The sequence below is a fragment of the Pelecanus crispus genome, chromosome 11 (genome assembly GCF_030463565.1).
Source record: "Pelecanus crispus isolate bPelCri1 chromosome 11, bPelCri1.pri, whole genome shotgun sequence".
Lineage (NCBI taxonomy): Eukaryota > Metazoa > Chordata > Aves > Pelecaniformes > Pelecanidae > Pelecanus > Pelecanus crispus.
This window is the reverse complement of record NC_134653.1, coordinates 6,217,487-6,243,059: the sequence shown is the minus strand read 5'-3', so window position 1 is coordinate 6,243,059 and position 25,573 is coordinate 6,217,487. Positions and strand designations below refer to the sequence as shown.

Sequence of the window (25,573 nt, the reverse complement as noted above, 5' to 3'; positions counted from 1 at the left end):
GATCCCAAAGCTTCCACCACACTCTCTGCTTTGCCCGCAGTCACATGCAATAGATGCTTCTGATGTTGCCACAGTTTTGTGTATTGAACATGAATTTTCCAAGAAGGAACGTGCAGCAGATGCAACACAACCAACCAAGGCTGTTCATCATTCCCTATGTTGGGGGGGGGGGGGGGGGGGGGGGAAATCCTGTCTCTGTTCCTCAGAGCTCACTATATTCCAACACTGCGGCGAACAGCAAGGACTAATTTTAATGTACTTGTTTACAACAAGCACTGAGAGAGCGCTCTCAGCTAGGAAAAGGAGAAGAGAAAAGTAACTCTGAGTACTCCCATCCCTCTGTTCCAGGGTTTACTCTACCCGGAGGACCAAAGCTCCACAGTAAAAACACAGCGAGAAAAGTTGAAACAGGGCATCGACGACTCCTGCACACTCACCCCCGTCATTCCAACAAATCACATTTCTAAATTAACAGGACCACACGATAAAGTGAAGAATAATACGAGCACTGTGAAGTATATACAGAACAAACAAGCAACAAAAGGCTCTGCTGAAATAAAACTACCTGATAGAAAGATGCCTCAGACATTGATCATGAAAACATATTTAAAACAAACCAAATTCACTGAAAATCTTGGGTCAAAATATATAAACAAACACAATAACTGATAGCACAAAGCAGGGAGGCTTTATCATAGAGGAGTATAAATAGATCAGACAGGAGCAGCTAGCTGAAAACTCAAGGAACAGCAGCAGAATTGAAATGCAGTAGTGAAGCCCCACAACAGCTAGAACCCCTCCTACAAACTGAGCCTTCATCAGTCAGAAACTAGAGAGGAGGACAAAGACCCGGGTGGATTAATCGATCACAGGATGAACATCAGTGGCATGTGGCAGTGGAAATGGGTAATGTGATTCCGAAATGGAAGAGTTGAGCTATATCCAGGACAGAGAGGTACCTGCCTGTACTAGATGCTCCTTCTAGTTACTAGAAGTTACTTCTGTACAAGCTACTGCTGGAACATCACCTGGAATGATGTGACCACTCTGGTTACTCATCTTCAAAGGAGACGCAGAAAAATGGGAAGAGATTTAAAGATAGCTGCACGATTCATGAGGAGACTGAAGAGCCTGTTTTAAGAGAAGACTGCAAGAGCTTGATTTGTTTAACCTAGACAAATGAAATGCTGGGAGAGAACAATTGTTCTCTATAAATATGTCACAGCATAAATATGAGGGAGGAAGAACAGTCACTGTAGTTTAAGGAGAACATCAGCACAAGAAAAAATGGATATTAACTGCACATATATTTTCAGTTGGAATTGGGAAGATTTCAGCTATCAGAGCAGTCTTTCAATGATACTAATGGGACAAACATCCTAAGCAGTTTCAAGACAAGCTTGATAAATTTATGAACTAAGGTATATGCTGCAATTGCCTTAGTTACCAAAGGGCTGTACTTTATGACCTAAGAGTCCCCTTCCAGTCTCCTGTTACTATATCATTTCATTCTGGATCACCTTTTTTTTGCTGTCTCTTTATAACCAGATTCATGTTTTTCAATCTGATTTGAGAACCGGATATTTCCCTAAAATTGCCTTACCAGAACTATTGCTGTGTTCATGCTGCTGCTCAGCTGAGTGCCGCGCTACTCATCTGTCTTGGGTTTGCTAGTCTCACGTAAGGTGTTAGGATAAAATCTGTCAAATGGTAAGGAGATTTGCTGTTGTCTTGCTAAATCAATTCAGAAATGATGAAATACACTTTTGATAGATGGAGACTTCCTGCACCAGTCGGCCATCTCGTTTCCCCTCCCAACCTGTTGGTTCTATATATGTTCTGGCAAAGCTTCACTTTTATTTATAACTACCATGGTTCAGTACTCTAATCCTACATTTAATTGCCATCCCACTGTAGATAATACAGAGAATTTACTTTGCCACTAATGAACACCACTTTTGTTCCTGTGCCTTGTCTGTTGTATTTCTTGCTTTATGTTTAATAGCTCTTAAACAAGAATTAAATTAGCTATATTGGCAAGTTATCCAGGGCCGGTCTTTCTATACGAAAGTTCACTTCTTTCGTATTCTCATTGTTATCATCTGTAAAGTAAAATGTAACAGAATTTTTATCCTTGCCAGCTATTTCTCTCAAGTATCAAAAGTTACAGTTCCTAAAAGTCTGGAGGTCTGATGTAACCACTAGAAAGTAAAGTCTTTCAGTAATAATGCAAATGTTTTGTGAACTGTGTGGGTCTCTTGTTGTTTATGTATTGATGCCTATTGCGATTTTTCCAAACTCCTCCTGATTTTTCCGTGTTGCCTTCCAGTTAACAGCTGGCTCCCAACTACAATGTGCACAGTGTTCTCTGAGTTGATTTCTTTCATGTATCCTCCTTTCCATCTTCATTACTTCTCCTGATAACCATCAGTGCTAGTCAGCTAGTCACTGACATTTAAGTTAATCCTAAACATTATGTTTTCATCAGACTGAACCCATGATTTGGCTCCTTAAGTATTCCTGACCAGCTGCCCTTAAATAAAGGTCTCCTGTCCTTTGCGGAGGGTTAACAAACACTTTTACTCAAGGCAAGGGGTATTCATTATTTTCATTTTAAGGCGTCTATTTCTTCTGTAAGGATACTCAATTTATGCCATTCATTTTGTGACAGCTACATTCTTGGACTTCAAATCTTCCTTACCTCCCACCCTGCTAAGCAATTCTTCTGATTCTTATATCCATCCTTTTTAATCTGCTGGAGAGTGAAATATAATTTGTTCCAATGAGCAGTCTATAGATTTCAGAGCCCACATAGGCCAAGCTGTCTTTTGAAGATGAAAGCCAAAAGATACCCAGAGCACCTCAGGGCAATGAAAATACAGGTGATACTTTTTTAATACCAAGCTGACTTCCCTCAGGGATTAATGATGGGGAAAAAAAAACCCTTGACATGAACACCCCCTGCTACAGAACCAGACTGAAAGAAAGTGTAAGATCAGGGATCACAGCCATTGCTTGGATGGCAAGCTTGAGCCAAACAATTTCCTCCTGTCTATAAAGAGAGATGAAAAAGGCAAATGAAAATTAGAAAAAACTACACATATTCTGCTTCCCTCCCTCAGGGAGAGAAAGAAAAATAATATAACACAGAAGAAAGCCTTTTCCACAAACAGTATTTTGGTATGAGTGAAGGTAGCTCTCAGCTCTATGCCAGTAGAGCATTAAACTAGCGTACCATAAGAAGTAAGAGCCTGGGACCACAAAACAGGGAGCCGTATGTGTGAGCTCTATGAGCAATCTCCTGGCACATCCTGGAGATAAAGATATTGGTGCACTAGCCTCAATAAAGAAAACTTCCAGTGATGATAAAATTGTCAGAAAAGTGCACATACATACACAAAAATTGCAGTAAAGAAGTGTGCTTAGGCACCAAAAAAAATTCACAACAAAAAACATTCTTTCAGCAAATAGAAGAAACACAAAACCCACAGATCCGTGGGACAACTAAATCACCTGAGCTTTATCAGACTGGTGACTCTGTTATGTACTACTTCTCAGAAGACTGGGCAGGCACTGTTCCTTTACAACAGGAATGCACTCAAACAGTGAATAAAGAAAAATAAATAACTGAAGGGTTAGAGGGAGAGAAAAATGAAAGTTTCATTGTTATAATTACATAGCACAACGATAAGGGTAATTTTTCTTAAATCAGAAAACAAATTCTAGGTTCAAGTTCCCTGAAGGATATAAAATATTAGAGGATTTTTTTTTATGATGTAATCACAAACTCATTTCTTCAGCCACTACTGGCCGTGTCTAATTAGGGCGAAGTATGTTAATGATACAGCAGCACAGCCCAGAGATGTCTTCACTTGCAATATTAATTACATTTAGGGAAAGAAGCATGAATTGTGCTTATACAAGCTAATTAGTATGGGTTTGCTAATTAATACTGGAAAGTCAAACTGCCTTTGTCTTGTCAACTGCAATTAGCTGAAGATGTTTAAATTTCTTTTTTTTCTCTCTCTCTCTTTTTTTTTTTTTTTTTTGGGGTTCTTCCAGTAGTAAACTCACTTCTAGCTGATAAGCAATGAAATCATGCGCTGGAGTACTCAACAGCAGTTAGTGCAGCCAGTCCATCCCACTTTGCTCTAGCAAGACCTTGTGCCTTAGCCTAGCACAGTGTCCCCTATAGCACACAAGACCCTGTTGTCCCTGTGGACACAATTCCCTGAACTAGGGCCCTCTCCTCCCAAGGACACAGATACCATCTTACTGAGGCCATGAGTCTATCAGATTTATCCTACAAGCATTTTGCTTTTAAATATTGCTATGTAAAGAATGAATTCTTTACCAGGGCACCTAAGACGCTCCCCATCCCATACAAGAAACTCCATCAAACTCGTCAGCGAGATCCAATCGGCCGGTTCACGAGCCCCAGCGCGCAGCGCTTCATTTCCGTGCTCGGGGAGGGTGGCAAGGCCATTAGCACCCTTCAGGGTGGCAGCAGAGATGTCACCTCCACAGAGGCACATCCCAGAAGCAGCCCAAAGACCCAGCAGACTGCACGACGGCACCTGACAGGTGTTTATTCCATTTCACTTCGGGCCGTAAGCCTGTTTGCAGAACGGCTGATGAAAAGCAATATCCACATCTGTCAGCACCCAGAACAGGACAAGCCCTTCTGCATCTCCCCAGCTGCGGAGGCTTAGCGTCAAACTAACGAGCAGTGGATCCCGGGTGAAAAAGGGGGAGACGGATGAAAAGGAAGGCGAGATGCCAGGAATCCAAATCAGCAAACAACTGCTGAAGTGTCAGCTTTAAAAGGAGTCTGAAAAGAAGGCCATCCAGGAGAGAGACTGATCTGGAGAGGGGGGACAAAAACCACCTAAAGAAGATTTTGTTGGACGGCAGGGAGGAGAGTGGGGCTGATGGTACAAGTGCTGGAGCCCTTGGGCAGGCAGCTCATGGAAAAGCCCCACCCAAAGGGGACAGACCTCTGTCACTTCTTGTCTTCCACAATGTTAGGCACATCTTGCCCTACCAGGGAGATTTCACCTGGGGATGGAGGAGAACCATCTACCAGCAGTGAAAAGAAGGAACTATACCGTCACATTTCTCCTCAAAAGGGAAAAAGAGGAAAAACAGTCTCTCTTCCTCTCTTTGAAACAATTTTCTTATATTTACTGAACAAAATTCAAAATGCTGAATAAAGCCCACACCTCACAATCTGCAATCCGTCGTCTAAAGCACTACAGAACACAGCCTAGTCATGTGAGACTGATGTAAGCTTTACTGGAAGGTCACAAGACCTGCAGTTTTCCACTGAGTAACCCTTGGGAATAGGCACTGAACACCGACTGCTGCTTTATCCTCTGCTGATGGATGATGCACAACACCAATTAATGCTTTAATGCTGGAAGTTCCAGTCTCTCCAGCTTTCTGCTAGCCTGTTTAATACGACAAACTTTTGAAGGCAAGCAAATAACCCAAAACCCAGGCTTAACAAGCCAAAAAGAAAACCTTTGAAATGTTTAAAAAAAACCACACATCAAAACATTTAAAACATAACAGCAAATTTATCCTCTGATATGTCCAGTGAGCACAATGCAAAATTGACTGTATAGAATTTAAAACTATAACAAGGCAGAATGTAATGAGATCAGATGGTAAATAGGATTAATTCAGTTTTCTTTGGAAATATCAGTTCTGACCTGCATCACCACAGAAAGCAGCTGAGCATACAAAAATGTTTGCCCACAACGCAAGACCACCCCAGAATCAGAATCAATGAACACTCTCATTATAGAAAATCTGATGTTGAAACAGCAAGGAGAACAAATTAAAAAAAAAAAAAAAAAAGAGAGACTAGCAGATGTATGGCAACCTATTAACAGTACAGCAGGGGCATGCCAGTTCTGCCCTTCAGTGCCCTAGTAGAGTTAAGCAGAAGTCTAAAAAGACTCGTGTTAGCACTGTAGTTTATGATTTGGGTTTTAGAGCAGAGGTCTGTTTAGCACCTACTAACTAGCCAGTGATGCACGCCCATCTTTTCATTAGTAGTAAAGTTAATCCAGTGTAAAACACATCTACAGAATGAGTGGCTATTTCTTGGATGCTGCTCAGGTTTTTCTTGTGACTAGAAAAAGTTGCAGGAATCCCACAACTTGCCCGTTAGTAAAAACACTGGTTTACAAAACAGCTTAACACTGACACCTCATTTATTCCTGAGTATTAAGAATCGTATACAACAGTCGTGAAACTGCACATAAACCTCCCTACTGCCTAGTTTTGTGGCCTCTATTATTTTTGGTCCTTGAGGGAACTGCCAATAAAATAGACAAACCCAGCAGAAAATTAACAGATACTATAAAAAAACTAGTTTGTGGTAATTCTGTCGCATCTCATCTGCTTGTCCTTTGCACACTTGAGACTGAATCAAAGGCCCCCAAAGAAAGGAGTTAATTCAGTATGAAATTACATGCTTGCTTCTGATCTAGAACTGCTAACAAAGAGAAAGCAAATTGCCAAAAAAAGCAGACAGACCACTAGATCTCCTCCAACTCATTCAGGTCAGTACGGAGACTGAGAGTGCCGATGCTAGCAATAGTGATACAAACTTTTATATGGCTTATTTGCTATTAATTTCTGAATATTTGGAACTGATCCACCATTTCAATGAACTTAATTTTGCATATGTTACTGCTCTGTAAAACAATTAAAAAACCCCAAAAGATGCAGACTTACCATCTCTGCTCTTTGCTTATGATTTCCCACTTCTTCCAGAACTTGAGACAGCTGAGCCTTCAAGGGAAAAAAAAAAAAAAAAAAAAAAAAGAAAGTTAAGTCTGGGACATACTTTTGGAAGTTTAATAGTTTAATAAGACTGCACTCCTCACCCCCAACTAAAAATGCCACCAAAGGCAACATGATTTTTCACAGCATTGAAAAGGAATTATAAGCGTTGGGTCTTGTTATGTCCTATGCGCATCCCATTCCACGAGACAGTCCTGTCCTGAAGAGCCTGCAGCCTACATACACAAGAAAGAAGAGGGGTTTTGCAGAGAGGAAATCCACTGGATTAGCTATCCCAAATTTCAACCCCATGGTCCAGTCAGAGAACCGTGCCTCCTCTCCATTTCTTGGGAAGTTGCATAAAGAGTGGTCTAAAATCCACCCAATTCTGCCAAGCTTGACTTTAGAGAAAGAATAGGCTTGCTCCACAGCTCCTGAAAGGTGTGTGTCTGTGAGAAGAAAACTTCATGGAAAATGTTCTCTTGAAGTTCTGGGGTATAGGGTTGGTTTTGGAAGCGTTTAAAATTGTTGTGGTAGAATACAGAGCAAATCCTCTCTGGAATGTAACCCTACTGAATTTCTGTGAGAAAAGGTCCCAATGCAAGGTTTTTTCTTTTTTAAGAGGAAATTTGAAATTTAAGGAATCTCAAACCAGAGTGGAAATATCTTGTTATCCCTGTATAATTTGGGGAGAAATAGGAACCTGACTCAGAGGAGGAGCTTTCACAGAGTTTTGTTTATGAAAAAGGATTTTAAATGAAATGGGTATTTCAGAGATAAGAGAAGCCACATATACTACTGGAGTGCTATTACTTCCCACATCTTTTATTTCACAACACTTTGCTAGCCTGCAATCAGCCTTCCTCCAGTTAGCAGAAAGCCCCAAAAAACAGTCACAACTGATGGCAGAGAAGCTAATTTAAACAACGTAAACAAACAAGACAAGAGCTAAAAAAAAAAAACTTTCCTACAAACCAATTCACGTAATTTCAAGCAGATATTCATTAAAACCCTCCAGAGTCCCTCTAACAATCTCTCACCGCACATGAAATGGGTCTTTTGAGTACTACATCCAAACCAGAGACAAACAGCAAACAGTTTATTACAAAGAAAAGGAAAACATTAAGCTCTGAAGGCTAACTGCACTGAAATGCAAGCAAACGAAAAAATTACAGTCTTAGGGTTCAGCACAGCAGAAGTTCAATTTTGCAAATAAACAACCAAACAGTTCAAGACTTCCTTGGCCCCAGAGCTCAGCGGAAACTGAAAAAGTTACAGATTCTTGCTGTGCGGGGCCTGGGATGATGTGACATTACTTAAGGAACAGACACTCAAATAAGATGAAAAGGGTTTTAATACAAGCCTGGGACCTGGCACAGGGAAATGAAACGCGTTCATTAAACACCGCGGGAGATGCCAGTCCCAACCAAACATGGAGTGCATGTACAAGCAAGTGAGAAGAAAAAATGAAATTAACAGCAAGTTTGATGCTGAAACATCAGGAAACTATAAATTTGCAGACATCTGGGAAAGACTTTTTTCCCCACTACTATTGAATCAGGTAGAATTACACCAGCAGGCTGGAGCCAGAAAAGTCACATGGAGAAGAGTCAGAAAACATCCCCTCAGAGACGTTATTTATGAGAGATGCTAGCATAGCCTTTGTAGAACACCCCAAGACTGACTGAATATTTTTTATCAAAAAGAACCCCACAACTTTTCCGAATATTTATTAGCCTTATCTAAGTGAAGATGACCTTTAGATGGGAACTACTGGCCTATTCTAAACTAGGTGTAAAGAGCCATTAAGAATTACATATTTGCTTATGTAGCTACCACTCCTGAATTTGAGGGTCATTTCTCTGTTCAACCTCCTGTTAGTACAGACTTCTATAGAATCATGGAGTAATTCAGAATGGAAGAAGCCAGTTCAACCCCCTGCTCAGAGCAGGGTCAGCTACATCAGGATGCTCAGGGCTCTTGGTCAGCTGGGTTCTGAGAATCTCCAAGGAGGCAAACTCCAAAACCTTCTGAGCAACCTGTGCCAGGCTTCACAGTGGTCACCTTCACAGTGGAAGTATTTTTCTTTATAATATCAAGAAAACAGCACCCTAGGAATATACTTAACTAGATGGGTATAAGAGCATTTTAAAAGTACAAGACCATGATAAAAAAAAAAGGATAGGAAAGACCCTGGCACATTTTACTTCAGGAAGAGGCTGCAAAAACTTTTAGATGGGAGAGAAGTAATACAAAGGGATGAGAGAAATCAGAAATATAAGCAGAAATATTCCATAATTTATCTTATATATAATATGGCTTGTGGAAAATAACCAAATAGAAACCTCTCAAGCTGCTATGCCAGCAGAGACCTAGAGGCAAACCTGGACAGCAAGTCCAAAACAGCAGCACGGTAACGGCAGATCAGTACGATTTGGAGAAGCAATCAGATAAGAATTAAATCACGAAGTAGGTTTTCTTCATTGCATTTATTTCTAGGCAGCTCATCTCAAAGGGAAAGAGTAGCTAACTAGTGGGAATTCAGAGAACAGCAACTAAACTTACTAGATTGCTGGAAGAAATGATTTATGAAGATTAAAAGATTTTTAAATGTATGATTTGACTACAACTCTCACAGAAGAGCAAAAGGGACATATTTAATGCATTGAGAGCTGTTACAAGGATATAGCTGGAAACGAGGAGGCTCTTCCAACCCAGCTGCCGCTGTCCGATGCACTTGCAGACCGGAGCGGGGACCCTCCCGCGCGCCCGCTCCCCGTGCCCGTGTATGCAGGCAGGCACAGAAGAACAAGACAAAGCCCAAACTTTCGGTGGGGTCCCCTGTGCCTGCTCTCACCTGGCTGTGATACAGATGATCTGAATGCTTTATCACATCCAGTTTGTAAACATTAGCCCTACCCCAGACTTTTTATTAGCTTAAATCAAATATTGAACCTAGCTCAGCTGTTAGAGGACAGCTGCTTGCAAAGTGATTCACTGCCATATTCCTTCTAGGCCACAGGAAAACACAACCTAATCACCAGCAGCGTCACAGATGCACACATTTTTAATTATGAAGAAGAAATTAGTCTCTGAACTTATCCCCACGTCTCACTTAATCAGAGTGCTTCGGAGGAGCTGCCAGCCGCCACAGCCACGAAGGAAGGACCTGCAGAGGGCCCTGGAACGGAGCCTGACAGCCTGCTGAGCCCCTGCACCCAGCCCCACCTCCAGCATTTACCAGGGAAGACCTGAAAGAAATAGCGTTATATCGTTTCTTAGAATTTACCTTTTCAGGAATGAACTGTTGGATTGCTTGGTTCAATCACCTCTGGCCACGTGCAGGCAACAAAAGCATGAGCAATGACGCTGAGCCATGTAGGGTGGCTAGGAAGGAGATGGTGCCCAAGAGTCCTTGACCTCTACACCAGCAGGAAGGGGAGGGGGCTATCTGCAGCAGATGCCGGAGCACTTTGCCATCCCCATCTCCCAGCTTCACGCTGGGAAAAGCAATGTCCTACATATACGTAACTCAGCTCTGTCTTACAGGCTCTTACATTGACCACATTCACCTGGTATCTCAGGAATCTCTCAGTAGGAAAGACTTGTGTGTTGAATTTTCAGCCTATGCATAGAAGTTAACTTAAAGCTCCAAGGAAATTCTCCTTACTTAATACACATGTTAAATTCCCACGGATCACTGAGCTCAAGCGTTAAGAAATCTGATAAGCAAACAGATATTAAGAAACGGATATACAAATACATGCAAAGTCCAACTTGCCCACCGAAGGCAGCACAACCAGGTAAAAGAAAATCAAGTAAGTAGCAAAAGCAGAAAAAAAAAAATCCTCTCCAGTATTCAGTCAATTACTTTAAGCCTCAAAAAAAAGGGGTTTGTCAATTCAAAACATTCATCTTACGTGACAACACAGCCTAATCTACTGTCAATGCTACTGTCATCCTCAAAAGAGAGCGGCGGGAAGGGAAAGATAACCTGTGCTCCGGTCTCACCGGGATACAGCAGCTCAGGGCTGAAAGAGAAGCAGGAATGGTTTCCAAGGAGAGGAACCGATTCAGCTCCTAAGGAGACATTTCTGAATTGTTTAGCTTGCTTCCCTGCATCAATAATTTGTCTTCTGTACCTTCCAAAAGTCAGCCTTCACTGACAACGCTGGAGGAGGCTGGTCAGGGAGGGTTTAATGAATGAAACTAAAGCAATCTGGTGGTTACAAGGCAGGTGTTAACGCAGATTGCATCAACAGCCCCGCACTCTTCTCCGGGGGCTGAACATGAGCCGACTGCCCTGACCGATAGGCAAGCAGCCCAAATGTGAGACTCACTTGTAGGAAAAAATTAGCTACTCAATCTCTAATGAACAGTCTTTCTCTACACAACAATACCCTCCGCTCTACAAGCAATTAGCAAATCGAAGTGCTCTCTTTGTGGACCTGCATTAATTTACTCCTCGATGCTGCACATTAAATAGCTCATAGGTACGGCACAGCACAGTAGTAGCAACAGCCAAAGCCATAAAATTAAAGCTCGCTTCAAAGAGTTAGGGAAGCAAAATTATGCATGCTGCATACAGGGAATAAATCAAAACAACCTTCATTTGGAAACATCATTTTAGTCTTACGCTTTCATCAAAAAACATGATTATCTTAACAGTCACATTAATACAACGTAGGTACTTTACAAGGGAGAGAAACAAGCAGCACATTCACTACCTCAAAATAAAAAGAGTCATTTTCATTCTTCCTCATCAGGGTGAAATAGCTGGGAATACACATAGCTGCCTATTCCAGGGTTGTGCTTTTGCAGCTACAAATCCCAACTGCGGGTCCCCAGAAGGAAGGCCACTTGTTGCAAGGGCAGCACCACCGCATGGGATGGGAAGAGGAGGAGGTTCAGCCTGGCAGAGCTGTAACACAGCTGCAAAACATGGCATTTTCACAGCATGCCAAAGCCCAAGACACCCTTAGCAGTATTTTATATGCAACAGTTGTATGCAAATTCAAGTCAAGTGTGAAGATTGGCAAATTTAGGTATAATGTTAATTAATAGCTATTTCAAATTAATTAACTTCTAAGATAAATTCTTGTCTCTCCTCTTTGAGAAAGTTAACACACAATTTAAATTTACAAGGATATATCGGCTTCCGATCACAGAAATATGGAATCTTGTATGTTCTAACATGCCAAATAATGTGAGTTTCCTTGTGCTGGCTGCCCCCATTCGCAGTGTAATTTCACAGTAACTTATTTATCCAATCACTTACAAAAGGAGACATAAGATGAAGCTTCTTGGCTCAAGCTAGATGGCCTTAAAGTGTGGCTAAAGTGTGATGTGACCTATAAGAGGGTGCAAGCCAGCGAATCTTATCTGATGCCGTAAGCTGGGAAAAAAGGGGGAAAAAAGCACAACATCACCTCTTTCTATCAGATTCAGGAGACACAAGGAAAACATGGTGCATCAAAGCTGCAGCTGAAATACAGAAGGAAACCCCAAAACACGGCTGCGCTCCCAGAACAATTCTGATAAGGAAAGCACTGGTTGGAACACTTACGATGCAATCATATTTAAAAACATATAGTGCTATGCATCACGCTGATGAGTTACATGGAACAATAGAGGAGTATCATGAGAACACTTTGAAGAGAAGGTCGCAGTCACTAATCATCTTGCACACAAAGATATTTTTATAAGCTTCTGGCTTGTAGTGACAACAGGAGGAAAACTTTGATTTCACAAAAGCCACAGACAGCTTATGTATGGGGGTGGCAGAGACTGAGACAGAAGTAACTCATCAGTCACTGGCAGTTAGACTTCAGTTTATTTGCATACTGTGATCCTGCATATTAAAATTTTGTGAGAACCAAAATGAAATTTTCATTAGTGTTCAATCTGAAATCTCACCCATGGGATTCAGCTCTCAACAGTTAATGCATGCATTTGCCTGTTTACACTTTAAAGTTATATATCCATTTATACCATGCTATCTTCCACCTTTAATCCATCAGCACACCATTACTGCAGATTGGTAGCAGTACGGTATTGTTTTAGCATCTCTGAAGTGCACTACAAAATTACACTGGGTTAAAGGGTCATTTCTAATTTAAAATATTTTGATGCTTTGTAGATGAAATTACTGATCTTTCACAAAATTGCATCAGTTGAGATCACCATCAGGAAGCCAGTTTAGTATCAGACATTGCTAAATAATTTCCTTGCTGCTTTACAGATTCAATTTTGCTGTTCTCAAGAAAGTTCTCCTGGTTATAAAATCAAATGCATATCCTTTATAAAGTGGGAAATAACAGCTACAAATAAACTCTGGTGTTGGCTCAAAAGCATCAAACCCACCATATTACCTTACAGGAGCTGGACTGGAGGAGGCGGGGGGCTCAGTCTGATGCAAAGTTGAAAGGGAAAATTCCCAAACAACTTTTGAATGTGTTTCAGAAATTTATATACAGTGAAGCAACATTGACTCGGACTTGCAGAAAAGCTGCAATAGGCAAAGTAGAGACCATTAGTTACTGACATAATTTATAGTATGTGGATAGGCTTACAGCTCAAGGAAAAGCATGTGTCTCAGGCCACAGCTTATGTGGTTTTCCACGTAATTTAGTCCTTCTTAATTTTACCCCAAGCAAGGACACAAAAGACAGGAAACCAGAATGCCTGTAAGCAAGATGTCCCACATCTCCAGGGACTCCAGGACAGCAAACCGCAACACCCAGGGACTGAAGGCTACTGCTCTGTGCGCAGTAGCGAAGGGTGTTTTTTCATCAAAAACGCAAGAGCTGCTACTTCTCCGAGAACCAGTTTTCTACTGGATTTGATGTGCAGCAGGGAAATGCCGCCCCCAAGTGAGAGACGAAAAGCAGCTGGTTACCAAAATGAAGGACAAATACAGCAAAGGCTCTTGGGTGCTAAACAAAAAAAATGATACTGCAAACTGAAACATTGCTGAAGTCATAGTTATAATTACTGAAGATACAGGGAAAACATCTGCAAGGTACGGGCTCCTGTCAACACACTATCAAGATTTACTGGACAAAGAGATAATAACCAAACCTTTCTCTTGCTCTTAAGTCTCAAGGGCAGACCAATCTCTCTTCTTCTCTTTTAAGAGACACGGTCACTTAGGAATGTCAAGAATTCTCAACAGTAAACTTCTGCTAATGAAATCACCCCAAATTCTCACTGGTTATGCTATACGAAAGGGTTGTAAGTAAAGTCACTGTGGGACAAGTGATACAAGGAAGGTAGGATTTCAAGCAGAAATCGCCCACATCCTTATTCCTGGCAAGTCACTTGACCTACTTAAAATAAGCTGCATGGTTCTGCAGCAGAGACCTGGCTTTTGTTCCCACTCTGCCCAACAACTGCTGAGAGACCCGGAGCACCGTACTAAACTCTCTGAAACTCCTTTTTTCCTTCCCTCTCTAAGGTAAAGATAATACTCACTCTGTAAAACCGTCCAAAAATCTTTGACCAAAGGTAATCTCTGAGCACAAGGTGCCACTAGTGACACGAAACGCACCTGATGGGCCACACCACTCGAGCAGTAAAAGGATTAAGCACCATGTTAAGTGCGGAACTCGAGCACCTCCATGGTCAGAGGTGGCGGTAACCCAATCTCCCTGATCCTCAAAGCAAAGGTGACCTTCACAGCTGCAATAAAATGTAAAACTTGGAGAAAGATCCTGAGCTTCTCAAAATCTATTCCATTAACACTGTTCGCACAGTGTCCCAGGCAGATGCTGTCAGGTAAGGAACACGGTACCAAAGCAAATTGGGAGATGGAAAAATGCACAGCATCAGGAAAAGATGAGTCCCTGCAGATCAGACAGCCCTGTGCCAGACTGAAATACTTACAAAGAAAGCAGGTAGGTGCAGGCAGGTAGGAAAATAAGGGCCTCAGGTGTTACCAGATTTTTCACGTGACAAAAAAACATTAGATTTGAAAAAACATCTCAAAACAAAAGCAAGCATTTGTTGTTTTACTCTCTGAGCTGCAGCCGAGGTTGAGGCAAGATTGAGGGGCAACAGCCAAGCGACTCCTCTCTCCTCCTGCTTTTCCTTGATGTTTTCATTCAACACCTTGTTAAGAAGGAGCACAGAGACCAAAAGATTAGCATGGCTCTGCTGGGGATAATACACTTTTGCAACAGGTGTCCTTCCCTCCCATCCTAATCAAATGGTGCTGCAGCCCCTGGGGAGAGAATATGTTGCCAAACAAAAAATGTGAGTTTGCAGCTGCTTCCTCAACAGCAAAGGGCAGCCTGACTGATGAAACGCTGCCAAGCCAATTGCTTCGAGCATTACGGAGTCGGCCAGTACAGCATCTCCTGGACACACACGAGTGACTGCCGGATGCTGATGGACTCTCCAAAGGAGTCATCCCCATCACTGGAACACCCATCAGAGAAGCCTCTGCCACTAATATTCTCCTTGTGGGCTCAGAAATATTCCTACCGCAGAAAAGCAGATGAGCGTGCAGTCGTAGCAGGGAGTCCCTTCTCTTTCGCTGCTCCCCTAGCAAAATTTTTAACCCAACAGCAGACAGATAACCAGGCATAAAATCTGTCTAGTGAGGGTTGGCCGCAAATCTTTTGCCAGGAGTAAAGCAGGTTATTAATATATTAGTGCAGCTAAAAAACATTAAGAGAGTATCAGCCCATTCCACAGGGAAACAGCAAAAAGGGAAAGGAATACAAATCATTTGGAGGATGCTAAAGAGAATTAATTTAACTGTGCTGTGATCAAATCTCTAAAGCTGAAATGAACGGATACCAGCACCAGATTCTGAAATGAATGTAGCATGTCTGGGAATCTGGTTATTCATCGCTATTTAAGTGATCTGAAAACAGGTACTATAAGCGATAGGGATCCAGTGAGAACGATGTTTTCTTCAAGTTGTATTAACCCTTCTTGAACTGGGAAGCAGTCCTAGAGACTACAAGCAGAAGACACAGTAGCTAATGGGAACAGAATCCGTTGCTATTAGATGTAATAACAAAGTTGGTTGGGGAATGGGGGAGTAAATGTTTGTGCATTTGTTTAATTTTCTGGCAAAATTTTAACTCCAGCGATTTTTTTCTTTTTGCCTCCTTTAGATTATCAGCAGAATGAGTTCAGGCTCCAAAACGCCTGTCTTGATGAAAGCAAACATTAGCACTCACCAAACCCAGAAAAAGGGAATCTCAAAAACTAAATGTGGTGGCAATATGACACCCAGTGTCTCTACCAAATCGTGAACTTTTCTGCTGCTCTTTCCTACTCATTTTTTCCAGTACCACCTCCCTGGATCTAAGTTCTCCCCTTGTCAGTTGCCTCCAGCTAGGTTTGATAGCTAAAGGGAAAGAAATGACATTTAGTTGTTGAAGTCTGTAAATTAGCCAACAAATATGTTCACTCTTATCCATTCATCAGAAAAAATGGTGGAATTACATTTCTACCTAAAAAAGCCCTTCTAATTTCAGCCCAATGAGTCAGCACGGCTGCATCTCATCACTAAGAATGATTCATTGTCACTGCACTTCTCAAAGTCAAGAATAAGGGTATTCACCCCAATTCACTGTCATCTTATAAATTCCCTGGATCCAGGCACTGTGTTTGCATACAGTACTGTTATAATGATTTATATGAGTGTGTCACTTTTAATTTCAAGGTATAAAGAGCTATCATCAGTCCACCAACCATAAAGCAACATTTTTTTCAGGGGGCTGACAGTGGAAAATACTCTTGCTCGCCAGAAAGGTCTCTACACCCCTTGCCTAAGGGTGGCAATGCTTCTGAAGACACGAGTGGATGGCCAGTATCTTTGGAGAGAAACACTAATACTTGGTTATGAGTTAAAGGAAGCTTTTCAGGGGAATTAGAATCTGAATAGAAATTCAGACCAAAGCAGTATGGATGGAAAGCCTCTGCCCCAAATGGAAGCAGTGGTGAGGAAGAGGGTTTTGTGAGTGGATTAGAACCCAGGCAGAAGATCTGTAGCTGGATGAAACAAAGAATATTGGAAGCTAAACAGCAGCACAGCTGTGGTTTTCTTTTTATACAAGTCTCCTAATATCACAGTTGCTTTAGTTAACCTTTATAACTACTAAAACAAGGCTACAGAACAACTCATACCTACCTAAGCACTCCCGAGTACTCAATGCTAGCACCTTCCTCTAAGCTGCCCAAGGCTGTTTGGCAGCTGGTGACGTGGTGATAGTTCAGAAAAGATGTATTTAATGATATACGCGAGCCCCGTCCCTAAATATATTTCACTGCTATCCACACAAACACACTCCCAACAGGAGCCCTCAGGCGTGTCAGCACACTTCTCACCGCAACTGTTGTGAGCCAGCCGGCAAACACCATCAGGGAAGTGAAGATCCATGTTTAAATCAAACATTTTTTTCTTCTGATTTAATTTTAATCTAGCTTGGTTTCTTGTCCTGGTTCTCTGTACTACTGCACAGGTTGTGCTAGCTCAAATAAAGGTCAGGGAAGAGTTTAAGCCAGCACTGCCCTTGGCTTGTGAAATTACAAGCAGCGTATTTTTGGCATCCAGCAGAACAGTGGGTAAAGTGCCTAAGCCTCAGAGGGTCTCCAAGAAATTTGAAACACTCTTGGAAGTTGCTAGGTAACAATGTTCATTGCCCGGACGAGATTGTGCAGTGTTTGCTCTGATGAAGCAATGCTTGTATTGTCCTTGCTTCCGCCCTCGGAACGCGTTTGCTGAGGACCCGTCTCCTCTGCTGCCAGAGTATTTCCATTCTCTAGTCTGGGTGTGTAGTTGGATTTTGCTCAATACAGCAAACATTACATTTTAAACATAGCTATTATAATTAGCAGAAGCTCATTGCTCAATTCCCCTTCCAGACAGGGATTTCCAAATGTCACAGTGTGCTTAGCACAGCTGGTCTGCGCTGACGGCTGCTCGAAACGCGACTGACCTAGGAGGGTCCAGAGTGAAGAATCAAGTCCTATCACGGGAGGCGAGGTGAAAACACAAACAGGATAATTCTCCTTCTTCATCCTGTACCTTCATTTTCTTGTATTATCTGTACAGCACTGTGAGCAAGACAAGTTTAGCAGAGAGACTCTCCTCTTCTGACGCAGAAGGTAAATTCACACTTGAGGCCAAGCAGGAATTTCATACCTGTTCTCTGGGTCAGCACCCCAGATGACTCTGCCTTGTCCTGCCAGGGTATCACGGCATAAAAACAAAGAGCAGTAAGGGGGGAACAAAAAGGGGAAAAAAATCCCCAAACTGGTACAGCTACTGGCTGCAAAAACCATTTTGCAGAGGCTCTGGCAAATGCAGAGACCCAGTTTAAAACAGCATTTGCTTCCTAAATCTGTTTTGGAAAAGTAAAAACAACCTTAGTCCTTACCAGTAATAGGCGGCATTAAAAGAAATTGCAAAGTATCTTTTTCCCAACACATACCTACCCACAACAAAAACATTTACATTTCCAGGTATTGCATAAATCAGTGGTTTCCAGGCTCCTTGCAGACAAGCTTCGCTTCAAAACCCTGGCAACGCTCCACACCTCAGCATGTCCCATGGAGCCAGCAAAAGTCCAGCCGAGTTTACTAATTTAGGTCTCATGCAACATCTCACCTGTGGTGTACTTGTGCCTCACCCACAGCTCCTGCCTCACTGCTTGGGATATGCCAATATGAACTCCCTGCGCTTCTCCAACGCCCCGTGCGGCACTGAAGATGATTAGCACCAACACTGCTCAACGAAAGGAGAAACCAAAGCACAAAGGCCACGTGTCCTTTGCAACGCCACAGAGGCAGTCGCAATTTACAATTATAATACTATACCTCACCGGTTTTCGACTACAAACAGAATAGGATTTAGAGACAGAATTTGCCTTAAGTTGCAGGGGAAGAAAAGAGGGGGGGGTTAACGGTACCTCTATCCAAAGACAGTCCTGACACTGAAAAAGTTAAAAATCCTCCAAGATGACAACTGGAAGCAAAACATTGTGCAAAATACATTTTTACCACCCTCAAATAAAATCAAATGTCCCTGTGCACCATGATCATGTGCATCCCCGCGCACCTCCTCTAACTTCCTTGAAGAGGCGCAAAACTCTTCGACTGTTATTTGAGAATTTATTCAAAATAAACAAATCCCAGTGGCATTTTAGCACACTGCAGAGGCTCCAGCAAAAATCATAAAAAAGCAAACACAGTAAAAAGATCCTCTCTTGGCACACTCTTGAAAGAAGGATTCACCACATTTCTAATTGACTGCCACCATAGCTTAAATGAATAATCTATAAATAGGCAACAAATGCAAAGCAAGCACTTGAAGGAAACAGCAAGATTTTTTTTTTGTTTTTTCTCTTGTTATTGCTTACTCGTTTGTTGGGAAGGAGGTGGCTAACAAGGTAGAAGAAACATGGTAAAAATATAAAGAAACAGAAATTGATGGGGTGTGGGAAGGAGGGATAAAAAGACACGAAGACATTCGAATGTATGAAGTTTTTGCCTCTAGCTTCCCAGAGGACCGAAGGATGAGGGATGGCAGAAGGCACACAGCCATGTCAGAGCATCAGTTAGCAACTGTGCCACCTCAAGGTTAGCAGGGACAGAGAGACGAAGAGGTAACAGAGGCAGCATCTATCCCATGCCAAACACGACACCCAACCATGATGCTGACATTGGTGCAGTTCATTCAGAAAGAGCGCTCAGGCTCGACGTTACGATAGAGCTGCTTTCTGCGGGCAAACTGAAGCTGGTATTTAAACCATGAGTACACTGGGAAAACACGCTTCTGACTTAAGACTGAGGATGCCCTGAAGATCCCCACATACCCACAACTTGAAGAAGGCTTTTATGTTATCATAAAAGTCTTACCTGAAAACTCAAGCTCCTGTGGGTCATCTTAGACTAGTCTTTTCTACATATCAGATTCAACGTACTATTAAGTGCAGTCATTAGAGTAAAGCACTGGAAGTGCTCATGCAGCCGTCTTGTGGTAAGAGTAGTCCAAAATAGGAGTGGACTCAAAACTATTAAGTTAAGCAACCGTCCACATCATAAGAAAAGTGAAAATTCTCATGTCAATGAACTACAGAGCTAGGGGAGTGTGAGTCATTCCCAGAGAGGATCTAGTTTCTGGAAAGCATTTGCAAGAAAATTTCTAATAAACTCCATTTTATAGTATTGAATAACCATTTCTCAAAATAACTAGAATTTTTATTTCACAGCTCTTGTTCCAACCTGTCTGCTCACTCTCCTCCTCTCTCCCACAGCTAGTCTGACTGCCCACAACATCCTCAGTCTCCAGCTTTCTGGCATTCATCAAAGCAGCCCACTTAATTATCCTTTTTAACTACTCCTCTGAATCCTGTGCTCCTTCTTTCAAGCCTGAAGGAGGCTCTCACAGAATCCAAGGAGCAGCAAACTTTCTGGTTTCTCTTTCCAAGGAGTTTGACTAGCTTTAAGGCCCTTCACTACTCCTGCAGAGTCCTTCCTTGCAGCTCCGTGGCAGACCTTCTCAGGCCCGCGGAGTTTGCCAGGGAGCCGCCCCGGAGTGCCTCAGGGCCCTCTCCTCTGCGGGGACGGAGCCTTACCCCATGCCAGCTCTGCGCAGATTTACAGCTTTCTCAAAGTTAAATTATTTCCTCCTGTAGGGAGGAGGAGAAGGCTATCAAAATGGCCTGTAACCCAAACTTTTAAACTCCATCAGTTAACATCTTCCCTTACTTAAAAAAAGGTTTGGAAAGGGTATGCAAGGGGTAAAAAAAAAAAAAACCCAAACCAACTGCAGTGACAGGAACAAAACAAGTAAACAACCCATCCTTGCATAGCACAGGCATGATACGTATTCTGTGTTTGCCAACCATCAGTTTAATTTTCCTTGTAAAAATCTGCAGGGCAGTTACTGTGAGGGCAAGAGCTGGATTAATCAATCTGGGGCTGAAGTCCTTTGTTTATCCATAAAATAGACAGAGCAGAAGGAACAGAAGTGCGTATTTCCTTACATTGCCCCATCAGTGCTTCTCAATTTTGGGCTGAAAGGATTAACTCCAGAGGGAGCACTGCAATTTTCTCTTAGACATGGTCCATTTGTTCCTTGGCCCTTCTGCTGAGACTGCCAACAAAGATGCCAGACAGGATGATATTTTAGGGATGCGAGTGTTTATCTTCTCTGAGTGAACCAAACAGCAACTCATTTCAGGAAAGCAATCCAGCAACTCACAATCACTTCTCGCTCTAGCAAATGCAGACTGACAAGGCAAAAGGTGAAACAGCTTGATGGTCCCATTAGAAACCTTTGAGTTTCCTCGCACCTGAATGCCTGTCTAGCAAAGCCGTGCTATAGAAACATAAAAGATCTCCATTTGGCAAGGAAAGGAAAGAAGTCAGAACATATGCCAAGATAATCTCAGTTATTAGCTCCTGCCACAAAGGTACAAGATGTATTGAATTGCTCCTCCATCACACAGCATGGGATGCTCTGAGGCTGGGAGCTCTATTTCAGAGGCGTGTACAGGCTCGCTGGTGGATGGGCACTACCAGGGATGCGGTGAGTACACACACAGCTAACGCTGCAGGCAAAATTAAATCAAGCAACAGAGCCGGGGTAAGGCAACATGGAGCATGACAGATAGCTCCCTTCTGTAAATATGTGCAAGTAAGAATTGTGAATGCTTTTTTTTTTTTTTTAATCTTCTGTTCATGCTTAAATTTTCTTTCTTCGTAACCAAGCAGATAAACAGCTACGAGGATTCACCTTTGCCTAAATGTGGCTGACCTCAGGGCAACACCAGCTTGCTTGTCCATCCTAGGCGGATACGTGCCAAAATGGCGACTCACTCTTTGTGGAAGAGGCCATATAGGAATGGTATATAAAGCGTACATTTGTTGTAGCAGTGGCCATATTTGTACCAGGTAGCAGCTCCCAGGTGTTCATGAAGACTCGAGCGTGACCTTTTCCCTCTCTCAATCCCCTTTGCTGTCCAGAAACAAGAACAAATGGAATCCAAAGAGCAAGTGGAATGCAACAGAAACTAATATCCGCAATAATTACAGTAATGCGTAAAGTGTTGATGGGCTGTAGGAATCAGATACAATGAATTTGGGTCTTGCCTGGCCTAAATAAAAAGGTGCTCATTATCTTGAGAGGAAATGCCACTTATGAACAATAAGGTCATGCTGCACTGTGAAGATAAATGTCATTTCTCTATATAGCCGTGATAGTCTCACCTACTGTCTTCAGAAACATATGCAAACAGCGAAGCAATAAAAAGCCTATAGAATTAGCCTGGGACACTATGTTATTTTAGGAGCATAAAGTCAGTCATCTAGAGTTCTTTAGATATGCTTTCCTGAACACGCACTAGCAACACATACGTATGTATACACATGTATTTACATTGTGCTTTTTGGTAGTAATAATAAATTAAAAAAATTAACCGACACTTTCAAACAAACTTGGATATGTTTGGTATCATGTATGTTGAAAGAATTTAAGACTAATCCTGTATTTTATACTGCTATAAACATCCACAGGAATTATGTACATCTGCATAGGTAGTTTGGCGCTCATCACAGGCCCCCAGGCAGCCTCTGCCAAGCACAATGAGCAACTCTAAATAAATACCATTCATAATGCTACCAACTTCTCTCTTTTCAACAGCTCTGCCTGCTGCCATGTCACAGCTGAGATACAATTAAGTACACTCAGATGATCTTTGAGCAAACGGCTCAGGGCAATCTCCGCCTGGTAAGAACGGCAGCGTCAGAGCCCCGGGTACCTCCAGCCGAGGCTCTCTGAGCAAGGCGGGGGTCCTCCGTGTAGCACGCTGCAAGTGGGTGCTCTTGCCCTTTCACACCCGCATGCACGGAAGGCAAATAACAAGTGAAGATGGCTTAGCCACTGCTTGAATGTTCCCACCTAGAGAAATAGGGGTCTGTCACCACAGTCATGCAGACATCGCTCCTAGCTGTCTGTAACACCTTTCTTCATACAAAAGGTCGCAGAATGCTTCAGAAACCAGCAACCTGATTTTGCTAGATCCACGGAGGTCAAAGGAGCATGCATTTTATCTGAATACTGGAGAAACCAGGTCAGGGAACTGATCTATCCTAAGGCTGCATTTTCCACTAATGAAATGACCTCTTATAAAAGGGAATAAACCAGACAATTAGAAAGTGAAGAACACTGCATCTGTATGAACTGTCAATAAAATTAAGAGTAGTCAGAATATAATTGCCAAAGGTAGGGTTGGTAACAACTAGCTTAGCGATGATATGTGCCACATAAAGTAAAGATCATTGGTTTATGGTCTCTACCATTAGGCCAGTTCCCAACTGCATTGCACAGCCTTGACTTTAAGAAAAATTCAGAGTTTGTGGGCTCTCAAGAGATACTCCCATAAATTAATACCAATACAGACATTCATCATTTCTTTGTGTACATAAATAATGTACGGTGGCAGTCTTTACACAAGGAAGCCGCAAAAAACTCTCCCCTTACACAAGATATTCTACTTAACCTCTACAAAATAATTACTCTGTTCAAGTTCATAGCTACTGAATGTATCATTGGGCTTTTATACACCAATAGTAGTGCAACATGTAATCTTTCAGGCTTCTTGTTGACTTCCTTTAAAAATTAAAAATATTTAGGTTTAGCAACTCTTCCAAGGATCAGCTTTCCAATGGAAAATGAGCTGTTTCTACAATTTTCCAAAAGGAAGTAAAGTTGATGTTACAAGAACTCATGTTTGTGAGTCTGACGTGTGGAATGCAGGCAAGAGGAGACAGTATAGATAAAAATCAATGCTTTAAACCAGAAATCAGTTCCATTTTTAATGTGGTCTTGAATAGAACTGAAATTTGAGTGTGCATCTGTCGAAGCTATAGCCATTATAGCCATTTAAACAAATTGAAAACATAAATCAGTTCAATATGTCAAATCGATGTGCCATGCATTTCATATCTATGTTACTGTCACCACAGCTGGATTCATGGCACATGTATTGTACAGTAGTACTGCCTGTTTTATTAAACAGCATAAATAAAATTCAAAAGAAAAATGTTACAACTTGCATTACAGGAAGACTGTGGCTTTTTCCAAAACTCAGGACTTCCAGTTTGTTTTGCTGAAAAGCTTTTAGCACAATCAAAGCACATTTGACATTAACACTGATTAAAGCAAACAGATAAATTGCAAAGCCTCTGAGAAAACAGAATTGTTCCTTACAATTTACTTGGACCACCCCTGAACAGAGTAGATCTGTATCAAAAGCTTAGTTTTTATTCACAGCTTGGTGAAAACCGCTATCAGCGGGCTTTCTGTTCCCAGCCTGTTCCGAATATTAGTAAGCTAGTCACAGCTAAGTGAAAAAGAAAAAAAGAAAAATAAAGAAAGAATTCCAGCCACCTTCCTTTACAGTCTATTCAAGTTATGACTTGCAATGGTGCCATACTCTTATTCGTGACCTTAATATGAAACCAGAATGAAGAAATGGAGAAGCTGCAACCTGTGGACAAACTGGTCCATAGGGGAAGACAGGGAGGACATACAGGAGCAAATGTAACTCATAACTATGGAGAAGAAAGTATTAAAGGTGAATAATTATGTATGTTCTGAAATAAAACAATTGCAATCAGCTTTTGCATTGGGCACCATTCAATTAACTGTGCTCAAGTGCTATGCTGAACTAGGCTTTTCAATTAGTTCCCTGAAGAAACACCCCTTCTACTACTGGTAATTAAGGCCAAAATAAGAAAGAATCAATGGGCTTCAAAAGGAAAACCAAGACAGCAACTACTACTGTTCTAATTGGCACAATAACCAAAGTGTTAAGCGTATTAAAGTGGATCTCAACAATTCTTGCAAACTGCAAAGAGCACGAGCGTTAGGATCCACAAGAGCATGGGAACAAGCTTGTGTAGATGTTGTTTTCTCAAAGCACTCTTTCTGTTTATATATTGTGACTATTTGGTAAGAGGATTTCAACAAAACGCTGTACCGGGAGCCCACAGAAACACAGTGGGCAGAAATGTGTTGAACCATGTAAAAAGCTGGCATGGAGGCCCTGCAGGAAATCTTTGGAATCTTTACAGCATGTTTTTAAATAGAAAATAATTGTTAAAAATATTAATCCCTCTTTCTTACAGGAGACCATCACTGTGAATTAACAGATGACACGAAAACACTTACAAATACATACTTGAAATCTTAAATTATGCAGAGATTATGTAATTATTCTGAAATGAAGCTCTACAAATCACAGAATTCAAATCCAATCATTATGAAAATCAACAAATCTCAACAAGTTCGGAACATCTCTTAAGACGCCCAGACAAGCACTATTTAATGACATTAATACAACGCAGAGTTAGGGAATAGATAAAATTTCCATGACATTTTCCATATAAAACATTATCCCAACGCGCAATCTTAGCTTTTACTTTTTTCACAAGATATTTACCTCCTTTCTCCCCTGGAATTGCTTAGTTTCCACAAGCTATTAAAGCTTTCATCAACGCAAGAATGTTCCTAAGTACTAGTTCTAATAATTAGGAGACATTTAACATCAGGAGGAGAGGAGCCCAGGCTGGAGCAGGTTTGCTGGCAGGGCTGGGGACCCCGCGGGGGACCCAGGCTGGAGCAGGCTGCTCCTGAGGGGCTGCACCCCGGGGGAGGGACCCACGCTGGAGCAGTTCATGAGGAACTGCAGCCCCTGGGAAGGGCCCACGCTGGAGAAGTCCATGGAGGACTGTCTGCTGTGGGAGGGACCCC

The 25,573-nt window shown here is 41.9% G+C and overlaps 1 protein-coding gene across 1 annotated transcript in view; it reads right to left on the bottom strand.

Annotated features, from left to right (window-relative positions):
- MAD1L1 (mitotic arrest deficient 1 like 1) overlaps positions 1–25,573 on the bottom strand; it is a 383,288-nt gene that overhangs the window by 186,523 nt on the left and 171,192 nt on the right. The window contains exon 12 of the mRNA XM_075718490.1: positions 6,748–6,804. Within this exon, the coding sequence (XP_075574605.1) occupies positions 6,748–6,804 (57 nt within the window). The remainder of the gene's footprint in view (positions 1–6,747; positions 6,805–25,573) is intronic.